Below are 14,616 nucleotides of genomic sequence, written 5' to 3' on the forward strand. Positions count from 1 at the left end.
AAGCTAGGAGACACAGAGGTGAGTAGTAAGTCTCAATTTGTGCCCTCATGTAATTTATAATCTTTTAGCAGGAAAGAAACATTATTTAATGTAAATGACTCTAGGTTCATAAACCCTTGTATTGATACCACAGTATACAAATATGTCTCAGAATTTAGAATTTCTAAGATTTTTAGAAAGATAGTACAGTATATATACTTAGTATACTTACTAACCATTCCACAAGATCTAGGACAGCATTCTATAATCAACATGATTTCTACAGTGAAATGTATGAATATTTATACTTATTGACATAATTAAGACTATAAATACCCTCACATCAGTTCAGGTCAGGTTTTATTACTGTATTAGTTTCCAACTATTGCTGTAACAAATTATCACAAACTTGGTGGCTTACACAATATAAATTCATCTTACGGTTCTGTAAGTCAGAAGACTTACTGGGCTAAAGCTAAGGTTGCTGCACAGCTGGGCTCTTTCTAGAGAACCTATGGGGGAATCTGTTCTTTTCATTTTCCGGCTTCTACAGGCTGCCCGCATTCCTTGGCTCCTGGCCTTCTTTCATTTTCAGAGCCAGCAATCCCATCACTCTGACCTCTGCTTCTGCCCTCACATCTCTGACTCTCTTGCCTCCCTCTTTCCCTTATAAGGACCCTTGTGATTACACTGAGCCCATCTGGATAATCCAGGCTAATCTCCCCATCTCAAGATTCTTAATTTAATCACCTTTGCAAAAATCTGTTTTGCCAAGTATGGTAACATATTCACAGGTTCCAGGGATTGAGAAATGGACATCTTTGGAGGACATTATTCTGCTTTAGAACTACAGATAAGAAATTTTGGACCTGTATAACCCAAAATAATACAAGACTAGCGTTATATAAGGTGAACACCAGTACAACAGGTAATTTGCACTAAAAATTTTTCACAGACATAAAAAACAAATTCAGAGACAGGAAAACTATATTATATATGTGGGGGGAAAAAACAAGTGCAGTTTAACTGGACTATATAGAGTAAAAGTAGAAAAGTAGAAATGTGGTGAAAGAAAAGAATGGAAAACAAGTTGAAGACAGATACAAGGGGCTATGATGCTTGTCAGGAAGAAGAGTTTGTCCTTAATTCTGGAAGTGAGCAGTGGGTGGAAGTAGTTTTGAACACAGAAATGATGTGATATGATTGATGTTACATTGGAAAAAGATTAAGTTGACAGGAGGATTGATTCAAATTGGGAAAGCTGAAGAGTAGAAGGCCAGTAACTAATCTAAAGAAGTAATAAGTACTTTAAAAGATGGTCAAAAAAGTAAGCAAAAAGATGTCAAGATAGGTAAAATCCATAAGACATTTTCATCAAAATAATTTTTAATAAAAATAGTTACCAATTATAGTGCTTACTGTCTGTCAGTTACCATTCTAAATGCTTTATATCTCACAACAAAACAATGAAGAGTTTAATTCCATTTTATAAATGAGAAGATTTGGGGACAGAAAGTGTAAGCAATCAAACACTGCATAAGTAGCATGGCTGGGATTTAAATCCACGTGGCCATTACTCCAAAGCGCAAGTAAGTATGAGCCCAAAGTGACGTAATATTAAGCCCTTAATCTGAAATCTGAACAAATTAATCTGTGAATTAATTAGATTACTTAAATCTAACACATTAACATTGGAATAATTGAAATATACTCTAAAGCAAACACTAAAATTTCACAAGGAGTTATAGCTATTAAGCTAACAAAGGAGACAAAATGGAAGCATTAAAAAAACTACTAAATCTAAAAGACAAAAAAGGAGATAAAAGGTATTGATGAATATTAAGCCAAAAAGAAAACAAATAGCAAAATGGTAGATATAAACCCTACCATATCAATAATCAATAATCACATTATCAATACAATATCAATAATCACATTAACTATAAATGATCTGAACATGCCAATTAAAAGGCAGAGGTTATGAGACTGGATTAAAGAAAACGAGACCCACCCACATGCTGCCTACAAGAAATCTGCTTTAAATATAAAAATATAGATTAGTTAAAAGGATGGAAAAAGATATATCATGCTAAGGGAAAAAAAGTTGAGTGACTATATTAATTAATCAAAGCAGATTTTAGATAAAAGAATATTACTATAGATAAAGAGGATTATTCATAATAAAGGAGTCAATTCATCAAGATATAACAATCTAAAATGTTTATGCACCTTATAAATAGAGCTTCAAAAAAAAAAGTCACAACTAACAGAATTTCAAGGAAAAACAGAAAAGTCCACAGCTATAGTCAGAAATTTCACCATCTCTCTTTCAATAATTGATAGAAGTAGGCAGAAAATCAATAAGCATATAGAGGTCTTGAAGAACACTATTAACCAACTTGACCTAATTGAATTTCATAGAAAATCCTATCCCCAAACAGCAGAATACACATCTTTTCAAGTGTACAAGTATTGTTTACCAAAAAAGACCTTATTCTGTGCCATAAAGCAAGTTAGAATAAATTTGAAACGATTCAAGTCCTATAGATGTATGTTTTCTGACCACAATATAATTAGAAATAAATAACAGAACGATATCTGGCAATTTTCATGTATCTGAAAACCAGAAAACATATTTCTAAATAGCCCCAAGTCAAAGAACAAAAACAAAAAAATTAGAAGTTAATTTATGAAAATGAAAAAATGGAAATTACAAAAAAATCAAAATTTGAGGGAAGCAGCAAAAGGTACACAGAGGGAAACATGACAATAAAATGTCTCTATTAGAAAAGAAAGATCTCAAATGAATAGTCTCAATTACTTTCATCTCAAGAAACTAGAAAAAATAGAGCAAATTTAACTTGAAGTAAGCAAAAGAGAGGAAACAGTAAAGATGAGAGCAGAAATCAATGGGATAGAAAACAGAAAAATAATAGAGAAAAAAAAGTCAATGAAACCAAAAGCTAGTTCTATGAGAACATCAATAAAACTGATCAACTGATTAGCCAGGCTAATGCGGGGTGGGGGAGACACAAATTGGCAATATTTGGGAATGAGAGGAGTGATATCACTATAGATTCCAAAGATATTAAAAGGTTAAGAAATATTATTTAAAAAATTTATACCAATAAATTAAATATGAATGAAATGAATAAATTACTTGAAAGATTCAACTACTCAAGAAGAAATACATAACCCTCTGAAAAAGAAAAGCAATATTGGCGAATTTATACTATCTGACTTCGGTACTCATTATAAAGCTGCATTATTCAAGGTAGTGTAGCATTGGTGTGCAAATAGTCAATGGAACAGAATGGAAGTCATCCCACACAAATGTGGTCAAGTTGCTTTTTGACACAGGTGCAAAGGCAATTAAATAGAAAAAGGACACTATTTTTAATGGTGCTATAACAACTGCATATCTATATTTAAAAAAATACAAAAACTTTGATCCTTACCTAACTAACACAATGTACAAATGGGTCATAGAACTAAATGTAGAATGTAAAACTATAAAACTTCCAGGAAAAAAAACAGAAAAATCTTTGCGACCTTGGGTTAGGCAAAAATTTCTTAGATATAATACCAAAAGCACAATCCATAAAAGAAAAAATAGTTAAATTGGAATTCAACAAAATTAAGAACTTCTGTTTGTTTGAAAGACACTTTAAGGGAATGAAAAGAATCCACAGGTTGAGAGAAAATATTTGCAAATCACATATATGATAAAGCATATGTATGCAGAATAAAGAACCCTTAAAATTCAATTAGAAAACAACCCAATAGATAATGGCCAATGTTCTGAACAGGTACTTCACAAAATATACAAATGACATTATGAACAGATGATCAACACCATTCATTAGTCTTTAGATAGATGCAAATTAAAGCCACAATGAGATACACCATACACCTTTTAGAATGGCTGAAATCAGAATGGCGAGGATGTTGAACAACTGAACTCATACCTTGCTAGTAGAAATGTAAAATAAGCACTCTGAAAAACACTGTGGCACTTTCTCCTAAATATATACCCACTGTATGACCCAGCCATTCCACTTCTAAATACTTAGAAGAAATGAAAGCATATGTCCAAACAATGACTTGTACAAGGAATGCTGATAGCAGCTGTGTTTGTTAATAGCTAAAACTGGCAAACAACCCAAATGTCCGTCCACCAACAGATGAACGAATAACAAACTGCTATCCATTGGAATAGTATTCATACAACGGAAGAGTATTCGGCAATAAAATGAACTAATGATGGATGTGACAACATGGATGAATTAAAATTATGCTGAGTGAAAGAAGCAAAACAAAGATAGTATATTCTGTATGATTCCTTATAAAGTTCTAGAAAATGCAAACTAACATATAGTGACAGAAAATAGGATTAGTGGTTGCCAAGAATAGGGGTTGGTGTTGGTAGGAGTAGGAAGATACAGGCAATACAAAGAAGACTAGGAAATTTGGGGCGGGATTAGGGGGTCATTATCTTGATTGTCATGATGGTTTTAGGAACACATCTGTAAGTCAAAACTTACACAGTTGTACAATTTACTGTTTGCCAATTATAATCAAATAAAGCTGTCACAAATCCATCTAATCAAATAGCATTAACTATTCCAATACTCATATCATGCAATAAAATGCTTATTATTTTCTACCAGCTATACATGATTTAAATTTATGATAGTAATATTAGACACACATGATTTAAATTTATATTAATATTAGACATAAACTTCAATGTGCAAGAGGGTAGGTTTTTCAGAAACATTTCTAGAAATATGTAAGCAAAAAAATCTTAGACTAATGGATGAATGCCAACAAACTCAGGTAGATCAGTGAGCTTTGCTATCTTCTGTCAACATATTACAGTCCTATTCTTGACTTGAAAATAAATGCAGTTATTACAATGGAAAACTGCTGTGTGGCTTTAACAATTCCCATCCCATCACCAAAAAATAATCTACAACTATAAAACTGTAGATGAACTGGTTACTAGGCATTTGTAATTTGCCTATGTCAGAGTCAAAAAATTCTCCACAGAAAGCACTTTACATGGTGGCAAAGTTCCAAACCAGTTCCCAAACCCTATTTAAGCAGTAGAGATTAATTATCCTTTCTTTCTTCTGCATCACTGTTTTCCCCTACTGGATCACTGCCATCAGCATAGACACATGCTATAATTTTATCCATCTTAAAAAACAAAACATCAACAAAAACAAACCTCTGTTGGTCCCACTTCTCCCTCCAGCCACTCCACCTACCACCTCCCCCCCACACACATACACCCTGATTTCTCCGTTCTCATTTATAGCAAAATTCCTTGAATGAGTTCTCTGATTTCTCTCCTCGAATTCTCACATAAGTCTGTCCCATTCAGGCTTTCATTTCCAGCACTATACCAAACCATCTCACCAAGGTCAGTTATCTGCTATATCTGGTAGTTAATTCTCAGGCCTCTTCTCTCAACCTCTGAATAGTATCTGATAGTTGTTCATTTCTTGAAACCATTTTCTTAATTTGGCTTTCAGAAGACCTCAAATTCCTGGCTTTCCTCCTTTCTCCTTTTCATCTCTATATATCTACATTTTAGAGTACTCTAAGACTTAGTGCTTGGACCTTTTTTCTTATTTTTATCCATATTCACTTCACTAGTGATTTCATGTTAATTTTCTTAAAGATATACACCTATATCTATCTAACTTAAAGAACTTGTATGGTTCACTGTCATTCTCAAATAAAGTCAATTATAGATAATTCTACCTTTATTTGGGGGAGGCAGCTGCAGATGAAAAACAGATTCAAACAGAAACAAAAATGTTAAAAAGATACGTGAAAATTTTCAATAGACCATCACCATCTTTCTTTAGTTTAAGTTCAATATTCCTGGTATAGGGAGTCACTTAAAAATTAAAAATAATAAAGCTAAATTGATGAATACCAAGACAAATACTTAATATTTATTCTATTCATTTATTACATTAGAAATATTTAAATACCACACTAAATGTTTCATTAAAATGTAAATCAGGGCCTTAACTATGGTCCTGATCCCATGGGACTGTAACAGTAATATCTTACATTAGTATAGACTTGATTCAAAAGCCTCTTTATAGCAATTATCTCATTTTAACCTAAAAAAGACTCCATAAGGATATTACAGAAAATACTGTTTTAACCAGCAGTTTTATGACCTCTCACATAACAGACTTTTAATGAGAAAATTTAATGAATTTAAAAGTAGTTGGAGAATTCCTAAATCCATCCCTACTACAAGAAATATATTTTAAAATTCATATTCAACTGATGACAGGTCATTAATGTCATCTTTCTGTACTTAGTGTAACATTACAAAAAAGAAATTTACATTTTCTTTTTAATGCTAATGAACGAAACTAAGTCCTTTACATACGCATCCATTAAGAGACATGCTTTATTTCATTCATTTCCAAGACTAGACTGACAATGAAAATTGTGAGTTTTATGATACCTGATAGCACCTTCACTTCTACTACTGGGCACATCAAGTATCTGAACAGACTCAAAAAGTTCCACCTCTAAGAACTCCATCTCTGAAATGTCCCTTTCAGACCTAATATTCTATCCTACCAATCCAGTTCCTCATTATAAAATGTATTTGTCCTTACCACACTCCTGTTACCCTTTCACTCTCCTCTATTTTCAAAACTCTCAGCATACTTTTGGCTTTGTTTCCCTTCTGCTTCACTAGCATTTCACCTTCCTCTTCAAAGGAGAACTGCCCCGGACCACGAGGCCTTACCTCCTGGTCCCAACAAAACAGTCACAGCAGAAGGCAGCACTGCATCTTCTCTGACCACACCTTCTGCTCATCTGGCTCTCTGTTTAATTCTCACTCTGTAAGTATTGTCAGGAGTCAACAGCTTTGTTATATCCCAGTTCTTTCTTATTCTCTTCTCTTCTTAAATCCATCTAGTTCCAGAATCTTGAACTATCGCCTCTAAATTACTTACACAAATAACCCTACTACCAGACTGCCAGACAACAAAACACAAGGTCTCATTAACCCAAATTCAAAACATCCAAAATCAAATTCATCATCCAAGACTCCCCATTCTCCCCCAAAAGAAAATTTATCCATTCTCTGAACTAGTAGGAACAACAAATCAGGATTTGAGATGTTTAAATTAAAGCAAAGTAATGGTTTCTCTACTAATCAATTCAGTAAACTTTTGATTGTATGCAAATTGCTGGCAAAATAACTGAATGCTCCGTGAAAAGATATGATATAGCCCCTTCACTCAACTCCATGGATGGTAATCTGGGACACTATTCTTATCTGCACATGAACTCTGGCACCAGTCCCCAACACGTGCCTCCAGTTTTGCTACCTAACAAGTAAATCAAAATAATTCCATTTTTTCCCTATATCGAGAAGAAGCCTGAGTCAGGAGTGATCACGAGACTGGGCAATTCAATTCTCGCTGGCACTGGGAAAGATTCTGCAGCAGTCAGTGCTTAAAGCTAAGTTTCCACCTCATAAATATGAGAATGATACTGCCTCACTGTTGTGAGGATTAAACCTCACACGCCTAGTACAGTGCCCAGCACATAACAGGAGCTCAAAAAATGGTGCTTTATTAGGATTATTACTGGTGCCACTATGAAGGCAGGAGCAGTACAGCCATGTGGGAAGCCTTTCTGCTTCTCCAGGGGACTGTGTAGCACATCTTGGGTAAAGTGTTATTTTAAAGCAATCTGCTTTCCAAATTTTCCAGAACAATTCTAATTTTGATTACTGTTCTTTTAAACCATTCGGTTGCAAAAATTCCAAGATTTTGTGATCTACACCTCATCTTTCAGCCTGCCTTTCAACCCCAGAAGTAGCATAAAAATCTTTAGATGATGTGATGGTAACCATACTTTTGGTTCCTATGTTATGCAACAAATTCAAACACAAATGTGCTGCATTGTGCAGAAACACTTAAGATTTACACCATAACCTTAAGATTCCAGGCAAAGTAGAAGCACAGTCTATGCACTAAATTCATGTACTCTTCTTTAAAAAAAAAGAAAGAAAACCTACAAAATATGCCGATGTGTATGACAAACATAGCTGTGTTTGTTTCATCACCCCTTTTCTCACAGCATCCTGATCTTCCCACCTTCCTAAAAATTACTTACCTACTATTCCATAGCAATTGTATCCACTCAACTACCCATTTTACTTAAAGAAATACTGGAAACACAAAAATGAAGCAAAGCAAAACCAACCAACCAACCAAAACAACAAAACTGTCCCTGTCCTCAAGGAATTCATAAACTCACTTTCTCACTCTGCCTCCAACCCCACAGCACCCATACTCCTGCCAAGCCCAAAGTTCTATAGCACCCAAGGTAAGGCTGCCTGATTTAGCAAATAAAAATACAAGATACCCCATATATTAGGTCAATGCAAAAGTAATTGTGGTTTAAAAGGTTAAAAATAATTGCAAAAACCACAATTACTTTTACACCAACCTAGTATTATCTGACAATCCTCCCAAGGCCATATTCCATCTCTTTACCTTCATACACCCACTGCACAACTATAGGTCCAATAATTTTCCTTATAAAAAAATCTCTGGAGATTCCGTGGATACGAACTTTCTCTAAAGTATAAATAAAATCTACCTTGACTTTACTTATAGGTTGTTGGTAATTCAAAAGAGGAAAACAAAAGAAACCGTCTTAATTCCGTTTCTTGGTGGTGCTGGGAATTAAAAAAGAGAGAGATAAAAACCACCACCACAACAAAAACACTCCTTTAAAAACCTAAAAAGTCTAGCTTCTAAGAATAGGCAAGTGAGAAGATTAAGACTGTAATCTTTTCAGAGGTAGATCCAGAAAGGAGAAATATCCTTACAGGAAGTATATAAACAGTTATACTAGAAAGGGAAAATGAACTCTCAGAAAAAGTCACACTGAGCTTCTAAGTGCCTTTGAATTTCATTTGTAAGTGAAAGGAACCACAGAGGTTATCTACATTCCCATTGAGAAAAGCAAAGCCCTTGTGTGAGAGGTAAAATGACTTGTCCAACGTCACAAAGAAGAGCCTAGCTCCTTCCAGTTTCTCTCATTCTGACCTTTGCCCCCGATGCTGGCAGGCTGCACCACTCATGGAAGATCCTCTTCTCCCTGTCTAGTGGGTTCCGGAGGACAAGCTCCTAATAATGTTGTCATGTCTAACACAAAGAGAAACATATTTCTAGATTTTCAAGGCAGATTTAAATGGACTTTCCCATAGAAATATTGTTGTACACTGTATAACAGATACTTTCAATATGTTTATAACAATTATTATTAATATAATTTAAAAATTCTCTAGTATTATTAGCCTAATCCTCTAATTCAAGTAAATTATGTTAAATTTGGTGGGCTGTCTGTGAATCCAACCACTAACCATCTTGTTTCTGAGAAAGTAAGTTCCAAGTTGTAAACCATTTTATAAGTTTTAAAGTATAATCAATCTCATTTTAGTTAGTAAGTCACAATACACAAAGCTCAAAATTAGAAGCTAAATGTGTTAACTAAAAACACATTTCATAAAAAGCTTCATTTTATAAAAAGCTCCACCTCAGGAGCCATTTTTAAAGTTAGGTATTTTGGCACGTTTAGCACAGGATATAATTTACATACATCTTTTTATTAATATGTCACTGGAAAACCAAAGTCAAAAAGAATCAAACATATTTCTATCTAATTTAGGAAAAACAAAGACTATCTTTAACGTACATTTTCATGAAGTGAAGTGAACTGTAACAGGTAAGAAGAAAATTACTATTTCACAAACGGAAGCTTAACAATGCATACCTAATGCAATAGCTAGTGCTAGTTCAAAAAAAAGTACGGGTAAAGGAATTATATCTGAACAGGTAAATGAAATTCAAAGGCTCTCAAAATATATTTTTGTCTTTTCTCTTGAGATAAAGCTAAATGTTTCATGAATTAAAATTCAAAGGCTCTTTTTTTAAATCTTTTTTTAAATTTCTACTCGGTACATTAAATGAATGGATACTTTTTACTCATTCATTTTATTTGTCCAACAACAACAAAAAAACAAGCCTCTACTATTTGCTAAACACTATGCTAACATCTTTAGATTTATGACAGTAAACATTAAGTCAGTCTCTGTCCCTAAATAGCTTAGAAAAATCTTGAGTTAACTGTATTTACCCAAGTTAACAATGACAGTTGAATTTTGGTTGGTCACTTAAGAAAACATTTAAAATGTAACCACATTAATTCTCAAAAGGAACCATCCAATAGTAATTTTAAAGATTTTGAATAGTTTATCTATATGAAGTGTCCCCACAAAGTAACCAAAAGCACTGTTTTTGGTAAAAGTTCTAATATTAACATTTTAAGTTTTTGCTATGAAAATTAACTGAGTTAATCCTTCAATAAAGAAATCAAAAGCTGTGATAATGAAAAGCAAGTACTTGGAAATGATAGACCTGAGTATTATAAAAATAAAGCAAAATGTGTAAGTATAGTATCACACAATAGTCAGACATTGTCTCTGAATACATGGTTATTTACAAACCTGAAAAATAAAGTAGCTCCATGTCATACCTACAAATGAGCACAACTATGTATTTTGGGTTGTGTCAGCTATAAGTTTTTTGGTGAAAAAGGCCTTAATATTTTCTGGAGATTTTATTTTTCGCAAACTTAATTCAATATTCTACTTGCTTATTACCACGTCACATAACTTTTTTCATCAATGTTAACTATACCTACATTTATAAGTACATATTAACTATAAAACCTATTGAATTTGCAATTATTAAAAATCCTTAATGGATGGGAAACAATCTTCAATTTAAGGCCATACCTTTCCAAAGCAAAATCCAATGTTGATAAATCAGCCATTCTAACATGTCACGGAAAATCCCAATGCCATTTTTTCATTTTATTTTACACCGAAATATTTGTCATCATTCATCAGCTAAAACATTTCAATTTTCTTTAAAAGCATTATGCAAACATCTTTACTGAATTTACGCATACTACTTATCGAATAAATGGGTATTTTTATCTCTTTACATATAAGGAAACCAAGGCACAAAGGTGTCCATTTTGTAAACTGCAAGGTCATTTTCTAACCAAGCAACTGATCTTACACCATCAAATTATATTATATGTGCGCCACTTCCAAGTGCCATGAAACAGTTACCGTACCTTAAAACAACTGCCTCTGCAATGCCTATGTGCAATTCCGTTTTATCAAGAGGGTTATGGCAACCAGCTTAAGCAAGAAGAGCTGGAAAGGGAGAATTACAAAAACAAAAAGAAAACACTTATATTTGGTAGTGAATCATTTATTTTAAAATAATGAGATGTAAAGTTTTTAACATAAGAGCAAGTAACCAACAGTTGTTTCTTCCATTTTCAAAAAATATTTCATCTTTCAGGTGGATCATGTAAAAATACCCATCCTGTAGAAGTTAGAAAAATGATTTTAAAAAAGTCTGTAACAAATAACTAAATACATGATATTGCAAAGAAAAGAACTGAATAAAAAATAAAATTTAGATAAATTAGGGAATGCACATTATGGTAGTTAAACCCCATCTTAAATATTAAATGCTTCCTTTCATTCAACTGAAGGCTATGATTAGCAATCAAATATCGTTACTGAAAATAAACACAAAACTTTTCTTATTCAAAGCTTGAAAAATTTTATATCATGTACTTTATTCAAATAGTCGACATAAATAAAAATACTTTTCCTAACAAACTTAGAGCATGAGAAAAACTGTTCCTGAGAGTTCAAAGACTGAAACTGCATTTGTAATTATGATATAGTGCTATCAACGTTAGAAAAATGAAAGTTACCTACCATACAAATTAATTTTAAGAACATTAGACGGGCTGAATAACCAATAAATCAATTACACAAATTACTGGACAGAAATAAGACTTAGCTAATACGTGAATCCAACACCAAAGAAAAAACTTAAAATATAATCGAAGACACGCCTTATACAAAAAAGGACAGCATTAGACCAAGTCGTTTTAATGTACCTAGTCTAGCTGGGGATTAACTAATCGGCTATAGAGCAGGTTGTGAATGTTCAGGTCAGGGTGCTTTCTTTTCATCACTACTCCAGTTCCTCATCCGCAAGTGCAAGAGAAGGCGTCAGAGTACCGAAGCTAGGGGGCACGCTGTAGCAAGGGGAAAAGAAAAATGGGAAAGGTGCAATGGATGCTGCATAGTTGAATAATTATCTGGGTGGCACAATGGGCGAGTCCGACCGACACTGGAGCCCAGGGAGCGGCTCCCTAACTCTGCCCGAGGCACCCCCCCGCCCCCCCATTAACAGGCATCAGAGGCGACCGCCCCGCTTCGCTTCCTCTTCAGGCGAAGAAAGGGTTCCCCGTACTCGCTTTACCGTTATGTGTTTAGACACAGAAGCGCGGCGCAAACACGCAAACGCATAAGCTTGCTTTACAGAGCCCGGGCACGTAGCGCGAGAAGGGGCTTCTCCGCCACCCCGTGCTGCAGCCTCCCCGACAGCGAGGAGGCACGGGGGTGCACCATGGGTGCAGGGCACGGGCGCTCAGGCGGTGGCACCTCAGGTGAGCCCTGCAGTCTCCCCACCTAGAGCAGCCTCAGGCGGTCCCTGCAACCGAGACCCCTGCGCGCCCGCCGGCCGCTGTCGGTCGCCCTCGGCACGCAGCCCGGCTGGCGGGTGGGCGGCGGGAGCTCTGGAACCCGCGAATGGGGGTGGGGGCCATCGCGGGGGAGGCGCGCCCATCCCCGTAACCTTTGCCGGGCTAGAGCACCACACCACCACTCTCCATTCTGGCCAGTGAGAAAGAGTTCCTCCCCAGCACCCTCTCCCCCCAAAAAACAATTCCTGAGAGACTCGCGCTCACCGTGAAATCTTGGGGGGCTCCTGCCTTATCCCTTTTTCATGCTTCGGCGGCAGCCGCCGGTCCCTCTCAGCTCCCGGGACTCCACCTAGAGCCTCCTAGAGAGTAAGCTCCCGGGTGGAACCTTCTCCGAGCAGTGGCCGGGGGATGGGGCCACGGGGAACGCCGCCTACGGCGCCCGCCGGTCGCCGGACCCACAGTATGCTCGACGCGCGAGCGAACAACACCGCGAGCCGCCGCCGCCGCCCCCCACCCGCCCCCTCCCCTTGCGCTCCTCCACAACTGGGCGCGGGGACCCGCGCCTGAAGCAGGGGGGACCGCTAGACTCGCCAGCTAACCTCCCATCCTTCCCACCAGGAGCTATAACCGCCCCAGTCGGGGTCTTCCCACTTAAGATCCTCGCTTTCCTCTTCAGACCCCAGTGCCTAGGTTCAGCGGTGGTGGAAAACTCAGCCTCCGCCCACTTACTCATCTGCGGGTATGAATATCAATCTTCTCCCCCTTTCCTGAGGTTTTTATGGTATGGCCCAATCCTCAGTTTGGGGGAGGGGGACAGAGAGAACTGTGCTAAACCAGGGAATGAGGGAAGATGGTAGCCAATTGAATGAACCATCAATTCAGGGGCGGGGTCAAAGAGATGCCTGCCCGCCCCGCCCCCTCGCTCCAAACTACATTTCCCATTGTGCCTCTCCCACTTCCCGTCGTGCTGCTCGCGAGGAGTGTAGGACCTCGAGGCCGCAAGGTACATAGGAACTCGTAGTCTTTAATTTAGTCAGAAGGTCCTGAAAGTTACAAGCTATTATAATTCTCTCTATGTCCTTAGAGAAATGTTTCCAAATTCTCAGTTATGTTGTACTTATTATAATATTATTAATTTTTTTAAAATGTCATAAATGATCGTAGCAAAGGAAGTAAATAATGTGTGCCATGGCAATCTGTCAGGACCTGGGAGCCGCTTCTTCTTCCGCCGGGGCCTGGTCTCCGCCGAAGTTGTGTTGCCGTCATGTCGGCTGCGATTGCGGCTCTGGCAGCTTCCTATGGTTCGGGTTCAGGGTCCGAATCGGACTCGGACAGTGAGAGTGGACGGTGTCCGCTGCCAGCGGCCGACTCCCTCATGCACTTGACTAAATCGCCTTCCGCCAAACCGTCTCTGGCAGTGGCGGTGGACTCGGCTCCGGAGGTGGCAGTTAAGGTAAGCGCTTTTGCCTCTGATGCGGTTCGGGAATTGGCTTCTGCTCCAAAATCTGACAGTCGCTTTTAGGCCCCGGGTTACCTCTTCCTCCGTGCTGAGAGATAAGGCACTAACTCTTGGATCTCTTCTTCCCACATGCATCTTCCTTGGGAGAAGCCGGGAGCTGGAAGCTCAAGGCAGCCCTCCACTGCTCCCCGCTCCCGCCATCAGAAACCAAGTGGGAACAGGGAGTGAAATTTGAATTTATGGATTAGGATGTGGCCTGGATAGAGTGTGTGTACTCTCACAACATAAGAAAAGCTAACCCAGGATTTCTCAAACTAGGGTATGCGCCCTCACTTGAAGTGAGTAGTGGCCGGGCTTTGCTTTTTGAAGTCAGAACTAGATTTTGATCCCAGCTCCACCACTTATGTGAACTTGGCCAAGTTATACAACCTCCCCTGTTTCCTCACCTGTACAATGGAGATTTTTTAAAAGCACCTATCTATATAAGAGGATTATTGTGAAAATGAAGTGAAATGCAAATAAAGCTTATA

At 37.3% G+C, this 14,616-nt stretch overlaps 2 protein-coding genes across 13 annotated transcripts in view; one reads left to right on the forward strand and one right to left on the reverse strand.

The window, feature by feature from the left end:
- Window positions 1-13,375, reverse strand: part of WASF1 (WASP family member 1) — a 49,564-nt gene extending 36,189 nt beyond the window's left edge. For 2 of the 12 annotated variants that reach the window (XM_019735048.2, XM_019735043.2), the window contains exons 1-3: window positions 12,892-13,339; window positions 12,037-12,177; window positions 11,191-11,272 (exon numbers count right to left, since the gene is read on the reverse strand). The gene's annotated coding sequence lies outside the window, so the exon portion shown is untranslated. Of the gene's footprint in view, window positions 1-11,190; window positions 11,273-12,036; window positions 12,178-12,613; window positions 12,827-12,891 lie in introns of those variants that run through there. The other 10 variants (XM_074333427.1, XM_074333423.1, XM_074333425.1 and 7 more) reach the window with 9 other exon arrangements.
- Window positions 13,376-13,841: 466 nt separating this feature from the next.
- The window catches only part of CDC40 (cell division cycle 40), a 41,858-nt gene continuing 41,083 nt past the window's right edge, over window positions 13,842-14,616 (forward strand). Inside the window, exon 1 of the mRNA XM_019735041.2 lies at window positions 13,842-14,080. Within this exon, the coding sequence (XP_019590600.1) occupies window positions 13,892-14,080 (189 nt within the window). The 5' untranslated portion in view covers window positions 13,842-13,891. The remainder of the gene's footprint in view (window positions 14,081-14,616) is intronic.

The sequence above is a fragment of the Rhinolophus sinicus genome, linkage group LG05 (genome assembly GCF_036562045.2).
Source record: "Rhinolophus sinicus isolate RSC01 linkage group LG05, ASM3656204v1, whole genome shotgun sequence".
Lineage (NCBI taxonomy): Eukaryota > Metazoa > Chordata > Mammalia > Chiroptera > Rhinolophidae > Rhinolophus > Rhinolophus sinicus.